Source organism: Agrilus planipennis, unplaced genomic scaffold (assembly GCF_000699045.2).
Source record: "Agrilus planipennis isolate EAB-ADULT unplaced genomic scaffold, Apla_2.0 scaffold60, whole genome shotgun sequence".
NCBI lineage: Eukaryota > Metazoa > Arthropoda > Insecta > Coleoptera > Buprestidae > Agrilus > Agrilus planipennis.
The window spans coordinates 746,128-767,668 of NW_020438877.1; the positions used below are offsets into that span (position 1 = coordinate 746,128).

General features: G+C 35.3%; 1 protein-coding gene across 1 annotated transcript in view; it reads left to right on the forward strand.

Moving 5' to 3' along the window:
• The window catches only part of LOC108735957 (protein amalgam-like), a 356,717-nt gene that overhangs the window by 290,131 nt on the left and 45,045 nt on the right, over nt 1–21,541 (forward strand). Inside the window, exons 2-3 of the mRNA XM_018468200.1 lie at nt 8,884–9,021; nt 15,484–15,738. Coding sequence (XP_018323702.1) covers nt 8,884–9,021; nt 15,484–15,738 — 393 coding nt within the window. The remainder of the gene's footprint in view (nt 1–8,883; nt 9,022–15,483; nt 15,739–21,541) is intronic.

Genomic DNA, 21,541 nt, shown 5'->3' on the forward strand with positions numbered 1-21,541 from the left:
ATGCTGAGGCAGTAATATTCCACAGATAATCTTTCACTCTCTTCTGTCTTCATTTCGTCCGTCTCATCTTTCTCACCCGAACCACCACCCACCCATTCCCACGATTCCTGAAAGCAGGCTGAAGAGGGCCTTCCGCCCTACCTTCCGGTGTAGTCTGAAGGGACTGCCCACCCACCAGCATTACTGGCTGGTGGGAATGAAACACCCAAAAGTTTTTTTTGGTAATAATGTTTTCGATTGAGCGACAGCATACTCGATATCGAAGGCAGGCCTGAGGCACAGTTTTATCCTTTAATTAGACGTTTTCAGAAAGTATGATCCGGAGGAGAAGGAAGGTGCATAAATTATCACTTTGATTAGTACATCATATTGTGTAGGTACCATCATCATGTGCTTTCTAATTAGGAACTAACACTGACAATATAAAGCTATTAATTAATCTATACAGCCATTATTAAAATTTAACGTCATGATACACAATTCATTCTGAATATTAACATTTTATTATTATATTATTTTAAATAAATAGTTTAGAAACGTGGTTGCCGAGAAGTTTCAGATAATATATATGGGGTTTGATAAGATCATTTTTGATAGCGGCCAGTAATATTTTATTATTTTCACCTTCATATTCTCTTCATATTACCTACGTCGCCAGTGTAGTATACTTGAATTCATCTAGGTATACCTATGTCACCATGGGAACACGTAATTCACGGTTTGTGAAATCTCGGGGGACGTCCCGAAATTTCGAAATAAATATTAAGACAATTATTTACGTAACCTAATCTACTAGACAGGTTTGTAATGATAGAGGTTAGACCAAAGTTAATTACGTTAACATATATGTTTTGCTTTCATGAGGATACGACATTCAGTTAGGACTATTATTAATAAATCAAGAGACCAGTTTCACATTAATTCTTGTGGAAACTGTTTTTACCAGACAAGTATTCTATGTTTTTACGAAATCCCTAACGGTTTCATGAAATTAGGAAAATAATGAGGTCCAGCAGCTACATTTGCAATGTCCAATAAAAAATGTACACAACCGAAAATGGTAGAAAGGCAACGCGAATTCATCCCTAAAAAAATAGTATATTTCTAGGATCGCAACCGCTTATTTTTTGTATGAATGTTTACTACATTGCATAAAAATTAATTATAACAATTTTCACATTTAGCAATTTCGTATTGTAATGTTTGTGGGTTTAACAAAATTAACTTCTAAGACTGATAACGACAAAAACTATTTATTTACACTAATTATTAAAGAACTTAAAAACACTATTAAATTATTACTAAGCTTAGGTTATGAATTATTCTATTTATTTACACTACTGTTGATATATCACTATTCACTGCGCTATTTATTTCACTTCTATCACTGTCAATTTATTTCTGGATTCACTTCTGCAACGATCAATTTATTCCTTCCTCCTCTCGGCGATCGTCTCTTCCTTTAAACACTCTTTTGTTTACTTTCGGGAATGTTCTGGAAAACGTCCGGATAGTCTATTTTTCTTTAAACTGTTTAACTGCTTTCCCAGAACGCAGGTATGACACACACTTTTACAAATACGGCGCACATGAAGAAAGGCGCCTGCGGCTAGTCGGTGAATCGATAAGACGTTCACGAACACGTATACCCGATAACACACAAACACGCTAGTGCTCGCTATAGTATGATCAATTCGATAAATATATATCTTATAACTTATATTACTCTACCTACTCTTTGTTCTTAAATATAAGACATAAATACACACTTTTTCTTAGGATATTAGACCTCTCTTCCATCGGATTACTAGAAAATCAATTTTATGTGTAATGGCAAAAACGAACATACCCTATTTATCTTCCATGATGATTTAACGAATGGAGAAATGTAACCAGAGTCATTTAACCTTCCTTAATAAAGACCCTATCGAGTTGGGCGATCTAAAGCATGCCCTAGTGTGCTGCAACATCGTCTGAAGATTAGTATGCAGGTCGAGCAGTTCCATTAAGTCAATTCAGGAGCTCGCGCGGGACCTGTCAAAGGACAACCTGTTCCCGGAATTCGATTTTCCATTAACTCCATTGAGTACGATATCGGATCAGATTTAATAAACAGAAAAATACGAGACCAAGATATACAGCTGACTACTAACCGAAGAGTTATTACTCCGTAATTGTATTTCCAATTTTACTGGATGCAATAGCTAAGCATCCAACACTCCTCTACTACAATTGTAAGATCTTGGAACGCTTCCAGAACGGATAAAAAGCAACTTGAATGCCTAACTATAAGAAAGTGTGCGAGCGTCTGAGTTTCTGAAAATGAACCTCGGAACTATGAGCATCAAGTGGTTATGTTTCTTTAAAACTGTTCCGAGTTCGTGTCAAGCAAATGATTGATAATATCTATAATTTTTAAATTGTTTGCTTCATTCGAAATATCGTGAAATGGACGACACTCGCCTGCCGTAATCATAGCTTAAGACCCGCCGCCATTACTTCTAAGGATTGTGTACTGTATAAAAATGTCTTCGATTTATATATCACTGTTTACGAGCAATTTGCCTGTGCGGTCTAAATTAACTAAAAATTAAAAGGAAGACTCACCCCTAATTACCACAAAAAAACTTTGTTTGAGCGGACACGTGTTTCGCCCACTTCATACGTGGGCATTATCGGTCTAAATTAGTTTTTAAATGGTAATTCGCAGAAACATTGAACACAAATAACGTAGGTGAAATGAGATACGTGAAGTTCACAACAACTGCACTGACGAATAAGTTCCTACATGTAATTCATTTACTTGAACATCCATTAAAAACAACATTCGGGTTATAGTTCCCAAAAGGGAAACCCTCGAATTAGCTTCAGATTTCCACCATGACACCTGAAAGGATTTTTGGCGACTCAAATCGGAAGAGGTAAAAAAAAATCTTTTTCTCCGTGATGGTAGCTTAACAATACATTCCTGGAAAGGAAGACTAATATTGACTTCAAATTTTACAATATATTGTACTTTAAGATGGGGAGGGGGTAACTTTTACTAACTCTAACCTAACCTCAGTTGTGTTGTGTTATGTTATGTTATGTTAGCTAGTGTACGTTAGGGTTAACATGTAACTTAAAGTGGGTAACAATTCCCCCTGACCCATAAGTGTTCGAGTAAGTAGGTACTTACAAGCTTACCGGACGAACGTTTTGTAACCACTGAACAATTCATTTTATTGTGGAACGATATTGAACGTCAGACACAATGATGCATTATCCCATTTCGGAACTCCCAGACAATATAACCAATAAGTTTTTGTGGAAGTCCACGAAATGGGGTTTATCAGATAATAACGCCAAACTCCAATAACAAACGTTCACACAATTATAATACTATGACCTTTGGTAGGCTATTGTCTTAAGTAATTTTATCAAACCATTCACGTGATCTCAACCGGACTTTATGGAACATCTTTAGATATAACCTATGACTTGACCTGGCAACCTTTTCCTCTAATTTACTTGCCCTACTGGATCCTATTGAAATTCTTATACATCCTTCCTTCAACTTTATCTACTCCTGCAAAGTTCTTGACGAGTAACGTTACAGCCAATCCTGACTTTATTTGCATCGACTTAGCCGGAATAGTTGTTGGAAAAAGTTACTTTGTAACTAACCATTCCAAAAAAAAAAAAACTAGTTACATGTTGATGTTTACTATATAATATAAAAAAATAGAGTAGAATTAGAAGATTTTGTTGCTCCTTCAAAGGATGTTTTTATTTGTTTTAAATATAATTGTCGCCTCTGGTTCAAGAATAAAATACTGTAATGTTCGTGGGTTTAACAAAATTAACTTTTAAGACTGATAACGACAAAACTATTTATTTACACTAATTATTAAAGAACTTAAAAGCCTATTANTAAAAGCCGGGTCCTGCTATTCGATCGTTCGACTTTTTATATTTCATGTAATATTTAGTTCAGGAGGATAACTGTTCTTAGGCTAATTGATATTGTAATGTTCGTGGGTTTAACAAAATTAACTTTTAAGACTGATAACGACAAAACTATTTATTTACACTAATTATTAAAGAACTTAAAAACACTATTAAATTATTACTAATTAGGTTATGAATTATTCTATTTATTTACACTACTGTTGTTATATCACTATTCACTGCGCTATTTATTTCACTGTAATCCCTGTCAATTTATTTCTGGATTCACTTCTGCAACGGTCAATTTATTTCTACTACTCTCGGCGATCGTCTCTTCCTTTAAATACTGTTTTGTTTCCTTTCTGAAACCCTCTAGAAACATCCGGATCGTTTGTTTTTTTCTTTGAACTGTTTAACTGCTTTCCCAGAACGCAGGTACGACACACACATTTACAAATACGGCGCACATGAAGAAAGGTGTCCGCGGCTAGTCGGCGAATCGATAAGCCGTCCACGCACACAAACACACTCGTGCTCGCTACAATACCTATATTTCATGTGGATCTCTAGTCGATGTTATTTCGTTTAAGATTAATAAGACTCGGTCAAATGGGCAGACGAACAAATGCAGAGCATTGACACAACAGTTAAGGTTCCGTTATAACCGTTGGATGAGGAACTCTAATAATCGGGTTGGAAATTTTATCAAAATTCAATTACTATTTCGCTCCAAAAATAATTAAATAAGAGTTTTTGAATTATTTCTCCCCTTATATCATAAATATAAAAAAAATGGTAACGTATTTCACAGTTTATAGTTAGAAAAAGAAAAAAAAAACTTTCGTATAAATTTCGTCCTTTGAAAAGAATTTTACAAAGCAGCCTCTCTCGGCATTTCATAGCGTTTGACGTTAACGTCTTCGACTTAAACACCGATTCTGGATGAAAAAGAGTGATTTAAAAGGGTGCTTTCGAGAAAGAAACTTTTAATCTGCTTCCTTTCTTTTTTTAACTTTACGCGTACCGCATCGTAAACACAAACCTCGACCGCTCCGCGTGCCAGAGCTTCAGCGCGCTAATGACCAATTTTTCCGGCAACAGGAAACGAACGAATCCCACGGGCGTCAAATACATTAAGGACCCTAATGTAAATACAAAATAAGCAGCAGCAACGGCAACTATGCATACAACAGGCAGCCCTTCATCGCGTCCCCCCGGACGTCTCACCGCTCCATTTCGTTTCGTTTAGTTGGCCGTGTTGCTTTTGTTTGTCGGCAGGAGCAGAGTTGCCACCAGCACAACCAGCAGTTCCTATTTAGGTCGTGTGGTGGCGCTGACGTTGTTTCCTCCGACAATAGGAAGTACATTATCTCGTTTTACCACGCGCTTAATGTTATAAATTGAGTTTGTTTGCTGTGTAACGGTTGCGAGTCCGAATCGAGCCGTCATCCACCATGAAAGAACACACAACGGTGATGAAAGAGATGGAATTACACCACCGCCAGATACTCATCTATGGCGGAATAGGTTAATTTACTTGTAAATGTGATTTTCGAAATACCAGAGTTGCAGTTCACTCTAGTAGAAACTTCTTCTAGTTTATGTACATTGTACATGGTATTATAAAAGTACAAACAATCATTACTGAAATCGTAAAATTTTTGGGGAGAGAAACTGCTCGAAGTTAAACGAGAATCAAAGAAATCCTTCATTATAATCCTTTCTGGACAATGTAAAATTTCTAGCAATTCGAACAATTGTATTCGGTAAAAGCGTGGATCGGAACATTGGTTGCATTAACTTTTAAACCTTCTCTTCCATGATCACTCAGTAATAATAATGAGTAAAATTTCGACCTGTTTGCTGACCTCGAATCCAAATGTAAAAAGTAGGGTAAATGATAGCTTATAGTTTAACAAAGGCTACAAGTTGAAGATAATTTTAATTTCCTTTTACTATTGTTAATATTGGATCCGTAATTTTTGAATTGTTCTACAATAATTGGCATCTTTAATAGAAAATATATTTAGTAGTTGCTTGTTGAAGCATTTTTTGTTTACCTATTTACACTATCTCCTCTTTAATTTTTAATTTTATAGCGAAAGGTGTTTTAGTTGTAAGCAGGCGATGCCATGCAAATTTACATCAATTTTCGATTTTTTTGTGAGGTTATGTTGTCATGTCTCTCACTTACACCGACAAGTTCCGCCATGTTGAATGTTCCGTTACTTTTTGACAGCTGCTTTGCTTGTACGTGTTCGATTTTGGCTTATTAAAAAAAAACGGATCAAAGTGTCTGTATCAAATTTTATGTGAAAAACAAAATTAAGTACGCATACGCATTCCGAATGTTGACTATGGTATATGGTGAAACTATGTTGAACGGAAGCAACGTTTATCGGTGGTGCAAAATGTTCTTAGAGGGCCGAGGAGATGTGATCGATGAAGAGCGTGCCGGACCCTCGAGTACGTCAACAACAGACGAGAACATTAATGAAGTGAAGAAAATAGTATTGATCAATCGTTGAATCAGCGTTAAAGAAGTTGCTGAGGACTTCTGCCATTTGATTTTTACCAATAATTTCAGCATAAGACTGATCGCCGCGAAATTCGTACCAAAATTGCGCAATTTTGACCAAACACAGCATCGCATTAACATTGCTAAGGAGCTGTTGGACTGTGTCCGAGACTACCCAAATTTACCCCATAGGATCATAGCTGATGACGAATCATGGGTTTATGGTTATAACGTAGAAACCAAAGTCCAATCATCCCAATGGAAGCTGCCGCACGAGCCAAGACCGAAAAAGGCGCGCCAAGTTACATCGAATGTAAAGGTTTTGCTTACATTTTTCTTGGATTACAGGAACGTGGTGCATTATGAGTTCTTACCGCAGGGTAGAACAATCAATAAGGAATATTACCTGCATGTTATGCGCAATTTGTACGAACCAATCCGCCAGAAACGCCCGGATTTGTGGAAGAACAAAAATTGGCTTTTGCACCATGATAACGTCTCTGCTTACACATCGTTGCTTGTGCGCGAATTTTTGGTCAAAAACAACAGGCTAATAATGCCGCAGCTACCATATTACTGAGATCTGGCCTCCTCTGACTTTTTCTTGTTCCCGAAACTGAACAGGCCCATGGACGAAGCTATGCTGCAATTGAGGAGATAAGGGATTAAATAGATATTCATGAATAAATAAGTAATTTTTGATAAAAGTTCGCGATAGTTTTTGAACATTTCTAGTATACTATATGGCTTATACACGCGTACATCCGCATCGTACAAATTTCTTAGCTCTATTCGACTAGATGAGGACTAGGTAATTTATTCGCTTTTTTTAATGGCCTTTTAATTTGTCGAGCACTCCGATAACGAGGCTTTAACGATTCAGCGATAAATTTGATAGATAATAGAATTATAATGGAGTGAAATTAGTTTCCTGTGAAATTTTCATTTCCTTTCTGAACATGAAGATGGGTTACCTAATTGATATTGACTTATTGTGTCAGAAGGATTAGCTTCAATTAGAGTCTACTGAAATTTCCAATAACTGTTCATTTAATTTTCAATAATTTCAATGAAAGTGAACGTAAATCAACTATTATTGCCATAGAAAACAACTATAAATACGACGATAATAGAAGGAGTTGTTAGTTGGAGTTAGACTGGTTGGACAGACACCCCCACTCCTTCCTACATTCTGAGTTCATTTCTCGTCAGATAGGAACGCCCATTACCCAATCTTTAACTACAGTAATTTTAATTTAGATCTTCATCTGCCTCCTCTTGCTCTTATTTCTGCTAGTGTCCCACAATTATATCCTTTCTTTTTTTATTGGTTACTACAGCACCTTTTGCTCTCCTATATTTTCCAATAATTTCTCATTTCTGACCTCTTTTAATATTTACGACATTTTCATAATTCGTCTGTAACATTACATGTCGAGCGCCTCCAACATTTTCTTTTTTGCATAATGCTCCCCATTTGTTCATACTTCTTTAATAATTTTTTTAAATTATTCAAATTAACCATTTTCTCGACGACTTCTTCCAGTTTTACGTTTCTGATATTTTCACCTCTGCTGCATTCTAATTCTTTTGTTTTATTTTTATAAATGTTCATTCCGTGTGTATCTTCCAATAACGCTTCAATTGCATTTAGAGCTATGTCTAGCTCCTTTTTGCTATATGCTCTTTCGTAAATCCCAAATTGCTAAGCCATTACCCTTGTTTGCAACTATTATATTGTCAGGGGTACAGAAAAGCACATATGGTACCTATTATACAGAAAATAATATTACTCCCGAGGGATAGATAAATTAATAAAATAAAAACACTTGGAGTTTACAATCTTCACTGCCTGAAGAAGACACAGTGTGTCGAAATAATTATAGTGGTTATAATAAATTATTTGTAAACTCCAAGTGTTTTTATTTTATTATTTTTAAATATGGAGTTACATTACTTGAAAGCTTCATCGATTCAATTTTTCGATAGATAAATTAATTTTACAACTCATTTCAAACGGTTAGAGATGTGACCTTGGGAAAACCAGTGCGAATAGAACGAATACACACCAGGCGTGAGCAAGACGGGATTAGTTTGAATTTTGTCACGGCGCGGCGCATTCATGTAAAGGAAAAGCTCTAACCGTTTGAAATGGGTTGTATGTGGTCGTTCGGCATATCAACGTATTTATAAATAAACTTACAACTAATTTCAATGGTAAATGTGATTTGCTTTTTGACAAATATACTCCAAAAGATGAAAGTGGGATTTGCTCGCCAGGGATAAGGTTTTTGTTTTGGCTGCGACTTTGACACAATTGCAAAGCCAACGTGAAAGGAAACTTACAATAAGTAATTGAGTTTAAAGGATTAAAAGGTTTAAGCATATGATGATGTGCCATTATTTCTATTAATTATTACTATTCTCTATTTCAGTTTGCATGGCTTGGCCCAGTTTAAATGAATTGGAAGAAATTCAAAATAAAAAGCCACCGACATTTGTAACACCGGGACAGACGTACAGAATAGCAACGGGTAGCACTGTTGTGTTGCCTTGTCGAATATCAGATCCAGGTAAGTTTATAGATATTTTATACTATACTTTGTCACCGAATTTAAGAAGTTTAAAAAGGTGATTTATAAAATATGCAAAAGTCATTCGAATGTGCCTATGTTTTATGCTCGAGGCCAGTTAAGTTAGTAATTCAAAACCGATTATTAAGTGTATATGTTTTGAGCACGGTAGGTACTGTATGAGGATAAACGTGGACGCTGGGAGCTGCAGAAAAAGGAAACAGAAGTGTTTAAGATGTGGTGTTGTAGGGGTATGTTAAAGATAAAAAAGATTACAAATGAGGATTTATTAAAAGGAGTATCAGTTTACTTTTGCTTGTAAGAACTTCCGAATATATCGACGAACTACTGTAATTTTGTCGTTATACCCGAAAAAATAATTTTTGGGTGTTTCATTCCCACCAGTCAGTAATGCTGAATGGATGGGTGGTGGTTCGAGTGAGAAAGTTGAGACGGACGAAATGAAGACAGAAGAGAATAAAAGATTATCTGTGGAATATGACTACCTTAGTGATCCAAGGAAACCACAGAAAAACTTGGCAGATGGACCTGGAATCGAACCGGCGTCCTCCCGTATGCTAAGCAATAGTCTAAACCTCTGTAGGTAAACTGTACCTATAAATACATTTTTATTAGTCAAATATCATGTCACCCAATGAACCGGTCTTTCTCCACTTCTCTTTAATCATCCGCCTTTAAGCATAAAATACGGTATTTATTGATATACCTGGTCGGTTCTTGTAAAATATACTTTGGTGTAGTTCAGAGCATGGTCATTTAAGTAAAGGATTATCCTGTAAGATATGTCCGAGTAACTTTGGCGATTAGCAGCGTGACAAGTGCAAGATGAAATTTCAAAATTGGGCAACTTAATTTTGACTTCAAAGGCTGTATAACATTAAAAATAATAAAGAAATTAAGCACTTCTTGAAGCTGAGATTATAGTTAGTTTAGGTTGCCCTGATTCTCTCGGATTATACGTACAAGTTTGCTCCTGCATCACGCTGGCGTGGTAGCGCATGGAAGTTACTCGGGTGTATATTACACGACAACACCGTGGCTGACACCGAACAGCATAGCCTATAGGATTAGGTCATTCCATAGCACTATTCTGGAGGTACTGTCAGCCTACACATCAGTAGCCGGTGAGAAGAAAGTTTCTTTGAGGTTATCTTAAATGAGATGATGGACACCGCCCCTGATTTACCTTGATAATTTTTAATACTTTTAGGCCTGAAGCTGGTGACTGGTGGAGTTCTCTGATTTTATAGCGTGTCGTTTTGTAGGCTGATAAATATTTATCTCTTAATAAGAAAGATAAAGAGATTCCTGACCGATGTAGGCTTTCAGGTCATAGTGGAAAATAAATTTTTTTTAGAAACAATTGTTTCTTAAGTGATATCAAATTGCATGTCTTTGTAACGTAAGATGTTTAGATGTGATTGAAGGCGTAGTATGCAATCCACAACAGTCCAAAAGGGCACCATCGGTCGAGTGTCGATCTATTTGTAACAAAAATAATATAAAATTCCGTGTTATCGTTGGCTTAAGGCTGGAAAATTCTAATTTTAATTTGAGATCACAGCTGACTCCCCCTTTTTATACTTCATTTCCTTTCTCTAGCGATGTGCCTCTTCCAATGTGCGCGCTGGCAAAATCGTAGGTAGGGAGAAAAAAGCTCATTATACTCTCGACTCTTGTTCATTAAACATACTTTTTCACACAGTACCTGCGAAAAATTTTGTTCAATCAAGAATAGTAGTGCGAGTCGAAAACAAGCGTTAAGGCCTTTAATATGTCTTCAAACACAAATAAACATCTAGTTGAGATTTTCTGTAGTAAATGGTACCAATAGCAGCACATTTGAGCAATGCAAGTGTAGTGGATAAAATGTTCATTTTTTCCGTACAGTACTGTACGGATTATACGCTCCTCACCGGTTAAGAGTTTGGCCGAGAGTTGTCTCCTTCCTTTTTTGGTCTAGTGCTGTTCTTTTTTACTTTGCGCCGGACAAACTGAAGGTCACATCGCTGCAGAAACTAAACGAATTATACCAACGAAAGGCACCTACATGCCATTTCTTTTTAGAGTTTTACAACTGAAACATCCTTTCATTTTATCGGTATGTAGGTAATTTGAAAGTACGGATTTTTTATTTTTTAGAACTTCGCGAATAGGAATAAAAGCGTCTGTGTTTTCAAATTGCCTGTCACTAAAATGAAAGCAAATTTTATTCATTCTTGTAACAAAAATAACAAAACACCTTTAAATGGCACAAGAGTGGAAAAACTAGCTGTGATCGTGAACTATCTTAAATGAAAATGAAAATTTCTCACCTATATGCCAACTAAGGGTGCTTTTGGCATGCAATTTGAAAACATGGAATTTTGTAGTATTTTCAATCGTTCGAGCGCTTTGAACTATTGTGGATTGCTTGCCTTTCAGTACTAGGCTTTTGCCTTTTACATTCAACATCTTTCGTTACAAAAGCACGCAATTTGATGTCAGATGACCGAAAGACAAATTTTTTTAAAAAACAGGTACAAGTTTAAATTTTAAAATGACCGGAAAACGTGCATCAGTTAAGAACCTAAATTAAGAGGTAAATTATCAACCGCCAAGAAGGGTATGCGTTATAAAATTGGCGAACGCCACATGAGACGAGGTCCTGGTCTATTTTAAAAGATGAGATCTTATGAAATTGCTTTTCTGTAGCTTCCTTGTATCTCTTATGCAATATATTTAACCCTGATAGATTCTTAGGTGCTTATTTTCTGTCATTTTAGCGCAAATGCGGCTAATTAGATAAAGGAATTTTCATAAGACATAAGGTATCGTTTTGGTTTCAGTTGCATATTTTTGAGAAGGGTGCAGCTCAAATCCTCCCTGTCCCTATGACGTCAGTTAATTCCATCTTAGGAATTCAAGTAAATTGTGCACGCTTATGTCTACAACGTTTTTTTCTGTTATTTTCTTCTTCAATCTTTTCCGGAACCAACAAAGTAACCATCCATGTCGCCCGTCGCCCGAAGAGTTTTGTCCACCATAAACTCATATCTCGCATGTTGCCGCAGCTAATGTTTCACGAGATTAATAATCCGAAGTACTTAAACACCTCCATACAAATTTCACCTCGTGAATGTTTGTGTACATGTTTATATGTGACACATAATGTCCCATTTGAATGCTACTCAGTAACAAGTTTCCCGTGTGCATTGTTAAAGAGAAGTTATCACCAAGGCGCTCGCCCTTGCACTTCCTGGATAAATTACGGAACAAGTTTGTCTGCTGGCAACCCTGCTGTGAGCCATTGGAATATTTAAGCTCGTAGAAGCATTCCCCAAGCAAGCTCTGTAACGCTAAGATGATAAGTCCACACTGTTAGTAATCTGCGTTGACGGTCGCGGGCTTGTATAATGCATATTTATATATATATACACCTTCAAGAACATGCCCTTTAGTCGTTAATTGCTCCTTGTACATCACATTTAGGATTTGATAGGAACAATTTTATCCAAAAGCTGACTCAGGAAAAAAGGGGTTCTGATGTAGCAACGGTTATTCTTCCAAAAGTCCATTTGAAATTGAATTAGTTAAAATATAGTTTAATATTATTCATTATCATTTTACTAATATTTTGTATTTGATATGTACGCGTTGGACTATTATACAGGCACACACAGGGTAAAGCGTAAACCAACCATATAAAATACAGTAAAAGCTCTTTATTCGTGGGGTGTACGTTCGATAAATATGCCGCGAATACAGAAACCGTGGATATGCAATGGTAATTAGTATGGAATCATAAGGGATACGTTCTAAGGTTCCAAAATAAAACCAATATGTATCAAAATAAAATCAATTCATTGAGAAATTCGCAATTAAAATTAATAGTTATAATCACTTTTAGACAAGGGTTTAAAAAATTTAGTGATTTTTTCTTGTTTTGAATTAGTCCACTCGGTTACATCTTTTATAAAAGTCGTTTCGGCACGAGCCAACAGTACTTAAAAAATGCCGATACGTTGAAAAATAACACTGAATCCTTTTCTATTTACTCGGTTACATCTTTTATAAAAGCTGCCTCGTCAAGTACCAACATAACATACTAAAAAAAAAAAGATACATTAAGGGGATTCAGTAGTACATGCTTATCGTTTCTAGATATCTTGAGTTTAATGTTTGGAACAGAGGTTTGAAATTTTGTAGTAAGATAGATAAAGCTTTTTTCTAAAGCCTGCCGAAGACCATTTTTAAATTTTTTAATTTCTATTGAAAGTACGTGTCCTACAAGAAGCATCAACTTTAAATACTTGTAAAAGCTTTTACTGAACCTTTCATTGAAAACCATAAACGTACCGAGTTAGTGTGAACCTTTGTCTGTTACTATACAAAAAAATCACATATTTATCTCGCAGCGTTAAATCATTCATCTATTGCGGTCAATTCCCTCAATAAATGACACCGAATTCTTTTCTGTTTACCGATTGCATCCGCGAATAATGAAATTTTAGCCGCGAATACAGGAACTGGGTTGCAATTTTTTCACCCGCGAATAAGGAAACCGTGAGTAAGGAACTTTTACTGTATTAACAATAAGTCTTTCCACAAGGCAGTAAGAAAGCTTTGACACCATAATCCGCGGTGCTATTAGAATCTGGAGCGTATAGTTGGGACGATCAAAATTGACAAAATTATCCGAAATAAATTATTTGTAAGAGTGGACGTTTCTTCTTTTTTGTTTTCACTTGGGAGTGTAGTTATTTGTTGCGTTTTGAACACGCCCTTGTTAAGTTAGGAAATGCTCATGAGGAGTACAGACAAAATGAAAAGAGATAACTGAATAACAGTGTGCGACGCAGAGGTTAGAGATTGCTTAGGTACGCAAAAGATCAGGGTCGGCTTTATAATTGCTTGGTTGGAATTATATCTTTAAATAAGAGTCTTTGCTTTCTTAAATTCCTGAGAATGTTGAACTTTCTTTAAAGTCCGATGCTGGTAACATGCTCAACATGGACATCAACTGGTGTCCGCTGCAATTCCTACCTGACATCTCTTTTCTATGTTTACGATATTCCCTATAAAGTGCGTCGTGAGTTAAAGTAGGCGTTCTCTTGGCAACCGCTCTAGTCTGATTAGTAAATTGAAAGAAGAAGTTTTAAGTTTTATATCGGACTATGCTAATTTTGAAAGTCCCAACTATATTCATCTATTTTTCCTGAGCAAACTACAGCGTGTGACGTACGACATCCATATCACAGTTGTAGCTTCAGACGTCTACTGAAGCACAAACATAAACGTGCAGGTAATTTGGATGAGATTCACGGAAAAATAAGCGAAGCGACAGTCGGTCTTTCAGTTGAAATGTTAGAATCACAGACATAGAGAATGGACTGATTTCTATCCAACTGTAAAGTAAATACGGGCAGAAATGTGAGAGAGACAGAGCAAAGCGATCATGCAGCCGGTTGTTGCCTCTTTCCATGCTTTTTACTGGCTTACAGCATAGAGACCGTCGATCGTTTTATCACTTTCTAGGGAGCAGACAAATTCATAAGGGTATTGCTCAGTTGTCTATGGTTAGAATGCACTCTTTAAATATTTTGCAACACTAGGATACTGTATGGCTAAAGAAAGAGGTTTACCTGAGCGTCTATTTTCATTGGAATTATTATTTGCTTTCTTGTGATATTCATAATTAACATTGTTTACAAAGAAATAGCAGTTTTATTTCAGATCACTCGACAAAAAAAGCTATTAAATTGTTAAACTACAACAAAAATAGAACATGTGTGTGTTCCAGCCCAACTAATTAATCTAGACCTAGCGTCTATGCGGTTATGTAGGCATAATGTAGATATACCTAATTTAGACAAAGTGATTATTAGGGAAGAATTTTATTTCTGCTCATTTTCTTAGATAATATTCTCTTTTCGCTTCATTCAACGTTAGACTATGGATCAGCAGCAGTTTCGATTGGAGGTATTCGGCTGGAACGGTCTATGACATGCTGATGAAGACAGACAAGCAAATTCATAATCCAAGCTTAGTAGTTTAAACAGAGTCATATCGGAGCTTTTTAAGACCATAATTGCAAACTTACTGCTATTCAACTATCTATAAAGATAAAACATTAAAACTTATTTGCAATAAATTCAAATAAACAACAATTAAACCCAATATATAAATATATGATTCCACAACTTTTTATTGGATTGCTGATCAATATTTGTATTTCGCTCTAATTCAAAAGTTTCATTGAGTTAGTAAGTCATCACTAAATTAACGATTTTCCAAAGTTTGTAGCTTTACATTCTTTAAACCTTCAGTTATAGGATTAAAGGTGCTTGCTTATTATATCTCCTGCATTTACGATTATAAAATATAATTATGAAGTGGTTTCAAAAATTTGAAAATTCTAGAATCTTGAAAAAATATAATTTTAAATTTCTTTTGTTACAGGAAGTTTCGTTCTTGTATGGAAACGTGGCATAGCCGTTTTGACAGCCGGACCTGTCAAAGTAACTCCTGATCCGCGAGTTCGACTGTTACCCTCTCCTGCAACATCCATGGGTAATTTACCCGGTGTACCTGGATTTACTGGTGGTGGTTACAGTTTGGAATTAAAAGATGTCCGACCACAAGATGCTGGCGACTATGTGTGTCAAATAGGCACCCTAGAACCACAAGAAATCACCCACACTTTAGAGATACTCGGTAAGTTGGTACTTAAATTATTTTAAAATAGATAGTCATCTATTCTATACTACATGATAATGTTTTGTAACGTATTATAAAATAATTAAAGCTTCCTCCTCTCAAATGAAGATTTGCTTTGTTACTTGCTTTAGCTTCCTTCCTCGAAACTTATATTATAACTTAATATACCGATAACTATGGAGTCCACATAGGTACTGTACCTAACATCTCGTAATGTTCGTGGGTTTAACAAAATTAACTTCGTAGACTGATAACGACAAAAACTATATATTTACACTAATTATTACAGAACATAAAAACACTATTAAATTATTACTAAACTTAAGTTATGAATTATTCTATTTATTTACACTACTGTTGATATATCACTATTCACTGCGCTATTTATTTCACTGCTATCCCTGTCAATTTATTTCTGAATTCACTTCTGCAACGATCAATTTATTTCTACTCCTCTCGGCGATCGTCTCTTCCTTTAAATACTCTCTTATTTACTTTCGGGAACCTTCTCGAAACGTCCGGAAAATTTCTTTTTTCTTTGAACTGTTTAACTGCTTTCCCAGAACGCAGGTACGACACACACACTTACAAATACGGCGCACATGAAGAAAGACGCCCGCGGCTAGTCGGCGAATCGATAAGCCGTCCACACACACGTGTGCCCGATCGCACACAAACACACTCGTGCTCGCTACAATATGCTACTGACTCAAGAATATCGCCAATTAAAGAGTATCTAAAATATTTTCGTATTTTGAATACCAGTCGAATCACTACTGAGGTTACTGAACCAAAATTCACTCTTTAATTGGAAGAAATAAAGAATAGCAAGGACACAATTATGTAATTCCATTTTTTATGTTATAATTAACGACGCTCACTTTCAAATGAGTGGTGCTTTATCAGGAAAACATTGGGTTTAAAAAGTATGTTAAAAGATTACAAATTTCGTTGTAGGTTGGAGAAATTTAAATTAAATGCTGATCAAAGTAACGCTTTCTTCATTCTACAGAATAAATTAACCGACAGTAACTCCACAAGAACGCAATTACGTAATTTGATTCATGGCTCCTAAAATTATCGACCACTACTTTATGAAAATATCTGTAAATCCTAATTGCAATTTTATGATGGGTTTCATCGGCAAATTGGATTCAAACTTAAATTCTCAGTATTTATTCTAAACGACATTTCCAGTATTCACTAGTATCTTATTGGTTCCCTACTTTGATCAAATTATTTCTAATTCTTCCTTATCACCTTTTTTACAATTTCTTTTCAAAAACTAAAGTTTGTTCTGATCAAGTCTTCGTTTCGTCTACCTCAAGATTGTAACCTTACGCTCCAATTTCATATTTTATTTCTTCGTCCTATCACCAGAACAAATCGAGTCCTAAAGTTTCTTTAAAGTTACAATACAATACAAAGAAGCTGTCGGTATTATAAGGCGGTAGGAACGCCGTTTCTTTTACGCCATTCGACAAATATTATATTATTATTATTCTATATTATATTTCTGTTCACAATAGTTCGAAATTGCAAATTTTAGGACTGTGGATTGCTATTAACAGATTAGCTGCTGAAGCTTTTTAGAGTGACTCCTATTAAATATATTATCTAGATGTGTAGATGACAGACTAATCGAATCTACCTCGTCAACTCTCTGTCTCTTTCTTGGCAAACACTAAGTCGGATAGAGATGTCCACTAACACTTTCGATTTTTAGACAGCGTTGCCAGACCTAGGCAAATTTTCCAGACCTACGAATTTTACAGCCAATTTACAGAATTTATAAATTAACTAAATTTTCGTACCAAATGAATCTTTTTTTTGTTTAAAGGTTACTTGCACATTAAAATTTGAATGAAATATTACTTGTGAATAACTAAGGAAAAAAAGGACTTCCTTTTTTGCGTCAAATGATATTTTTTTGTGGATAATTTTTTTGTGATATTAAAATGGATAGACTGTAACAAATTGATATTTTCAATTCTATTAATTAATGCGAAGATTGTTTTAGAGAGTGCATGTTCAACGATTCAATAACTATAACTGTTACAATAAATACGAAGGGGCTGGTATAAACGATCTTACTGGTTATTGTTCCAAATGGAGCATTTTTTTGTGCAAAGTAGCGTATGAATGTAGGTAATTTTTTTGCTGTTGAAACAAAATATTTTTACTGATTTTTATCTGTTTTTAATCAAACGAAATCATTGAAAATGCTCAAAAGATACTTTTGTTCACTTACCAAAAAGTAAAATTGTGATTGATTCCTGTCTAAGTCAAGTTATCGGTTAGGGCAGCAATGAAGTGTTGGATATATGTACATATATCTATTGCATTCTTTATATAAAATTAACAGAAAATATGTTAAGGTGCATGTAATAACTGAATGCGATTTTGGAAAAATTCAGTAGGAGTGAGAAAGAATCAGCTTCGAATTGATCAATAAGGTGTGCCCTATATTAAATACTACCCACTACTTCACAATTATTTTGATTTGGTCTATCTTGAAAGTGATCAGAGTATAGTTAGTGTTCTTTACCTTTTCTTACCAAATTAACAATAGGTGGAATACTACCATATTCGACACTCCAAGCAAAACAAAATCGATAATGTTAATAAAAGGCTTTTCGTATTTCACGAGATTGAAAAAATTTGTTAGGGTAATTAGTAAACGTTATTAGAGTCCCAAATTTTCATAATCCTGAAAATTAAATTTATTCCGGCCTTTTATGCTTATAATTTATGTTATTTTCTGCTATAGTTTGTACAGTTTTGTTGGGGCAAGAAAGAGCCACGTTTTGTGTAAAAAGTTGAGTATCTACTTCACTAGAATGCTAACAAACGTTTCCAATTTGCACGTAAATATATTCTAGAAACCAGGCCAGCGTGAGAATAAGGAAAAGTGGAGAACAAGCCAGGTCTGTTTTATTAAAATTTTATTTAGGTCATTTGAAAACGGGTGCCGGGCGATTGCCGATACTCCCCAGCGTCAGGAGCTGTTTAATAACGCACTTACCGCTTTTGCTCGTTTTCATAAACAGTTGAAAACTTATCCTTTCTGCAAGCAAATCATTGGGTTATGGGGGCGTGAGAATGGAAAGGGCAAAAGAAAAACTGCGGTAGAGACGGTGAATATAAACTGGGCTCCATGTTCAATTGAACAGAACTAGTAGCTACTGTGTATACCAGGAGTAGTCAACTTTATTGTATATAAAATCTACTTTGTACCTTAAAAGTGTGTCCCGATGGATTTGTTGTCATGAGTGTAGTCTAAGGGGGAAGAAGTTTCCGAGATAATAGTCTTGTGAAGAAGATTAATTTCCAGACCCATGTTTTGATAGCAGTATTCCGTGTATACGGTATCAAAAAAAATCGATTTTCCGATTCTTTTTCAACTTATTTGTTATCAAGTTATTATAAAAATGAACAGTATGACTGATAATTTGATTTCAATATTTCACTTTCGCGTTTTTTCTTTTTGGGCTAGGAAAATTTATCATAAAAGAATAATATACACCTCGTTCTGAAATACAGATATACGGCTTATTTACTTACGTAAAAACAGCATCAATAATTATTTAAATGGTCAAAATCTCAAAGCTACAGATAAAGTCAGATTTAGATTTTACTTTGTTGTCTTAACATTAATAGGAAGCCTGAATGCATTAAACTGTTGCTAGAAAGCTTTGTCTTCTACAATCGCTTTAAAGTTTGTGGTACACGGAATTCCACCCCAGACATTGCGAGCGATCAATGATGATCGATCAAAATTAACCTCACGATCGATCGGTCAATTGATGTAAACTATTACATTAAGACGTTGCACCAATAAAGCTGTAGACAGTTCACGCATGAATTCATTCTTCTATGTAACTTAATTGGATTTGAAAAAAAATTTTTCAAACAAAGCAGCATCTAAATTTGACGGACCATCCTTGGTCAATTGATCGAAAGTAACAATCATCATTACTAGTATCTTACAATAGCGTTGCGCAAAAGAAAAGGAAGCGTTGGAGATGTGGTGGTATAGGTGGATGTTAAAAATACCATGGATAGAAAGGGTTAGAAATGAGAAGATATTAGAAAGGGTACGAGAATTGAGGATGTTATGAAAGTCAATAATACGAAATATTTTTGTTAGTGTTATGTAAATACTTGCTCAAGAGAGGGAGAAGCGCAAGTGTGTGTCCAAGTAGTAATTGGGCTAAAAACATTATGATGATAAAAAAAGGATTTTGACAATTGTATTATATAGTTGGGATGTTCAAAATTAGCATAATCCGCAATAAAACTGCCCCGGGTTCAAAGACCGGCGAGGGTGTGACAACAACAACAAATTTTCCATCATTAACCTAAGGTAGTTTGTAGAGACTAAAAAAAAATTAAATTCAAAAAATTGTCATATATATTTTGTGAAGATATAACTGTCTAACTGGCGAATAGTCCGTAGTCCTCTAAATCAGTTTTGTTAAAGGAGGTTGGTTAAGAATAAGAATATAATTTGTAAAAAAGAGGTTTTCTTTATAAACAATGTCAGTGACGTAGCGTGAGGAGGGCGTCAAAAATGTTTTTTTCGGTATTAGATATTCTACTTACATTTAGCACTACATAACCTTAAATATCATAAATGTCAACAACTAAATGATGCAGAATTATTGAAATGTTAAAACTTTGCAAGAGCATGAAAAAAATACGCCCTTCATCATCATAAGGTCGTCAGTCCTAAGACAGGTTGGACACGCACCTCCACTTTTTGAAAGAAAAAAATTATGCGACAATAAAATACTAACGATCAGAAAAGTGATTGTATACCGTATTTGAAGAATCGAAATCATTACATTTCATCATAAATTCTAAAATGGATCCTCAAAATCCTCTCACTATTCTGAAGTATGTGCAAGTTGCATTGGTGCCTACGTAATGCTGAAATGACCCCCTTACCCACGCAGCAACCCTGGGCAGAGCAACTGCCGTGATGTTTGAATATCCCAGTCACAGGGTTGATCATTGAATTGAATTAGAATCAGCTAAATAATTTGGAGATGAACTATGAGTACCTAGTAATATTAACAAGATCAGAAGAAAAAATCATTACATTCGATTTTCTATTCAACACAAAGACTTGCAAAAAGTAAATTTGGGGATTTTTTGAAAAATATTTATTTATTATTTTTACTGAAAAGTTGGGCGTATGAATTTCACGGTACACTGATCGCACTCTTGTTTGCTGTTCTACTGATGGTAACACCTTTCTATTTCAATCAAATGTAAGTACTTGAGTGCACCTTACAAAGGTTAGTAAGGAAAGTTATTTGTAAATAAGCTCATGCATTTTCAATGTACACTACTATGTCCTCATCATCATCATAAAGTCGTCCTTCCTAAAACTAGTTGGACACACACCTCCACTCTTTCATATCCTGAGCTAAACTTCGCACTTCCCTAAAACTAGAACAACCTACATCATTAACTATTTGCGAACAGTAATCTAATCTACCGGTCCTAACTCCTGTTTCTGCCTCTAATATGTCTCTCACTAGACCTTCATGTCTGAGAAGGTGCCCTACCAATCTATCTCGCCTATTTCTTATTGACTTCCATAGGGTGCTCTGTTCTCCTATTCTTTCTAATACGTCTTCATTTCTAACCTTTTCTATCCACGTTATCGTCATCATTCGCCTCCTCAAGCACTTAATTTAAAATTTTATTTTTGTGTTCATTGCAATCCCAAACAATTTAAATAAAAAATCTTACATAATTGTGAAAATACGTTGAGCGGCAAATTTAGGCT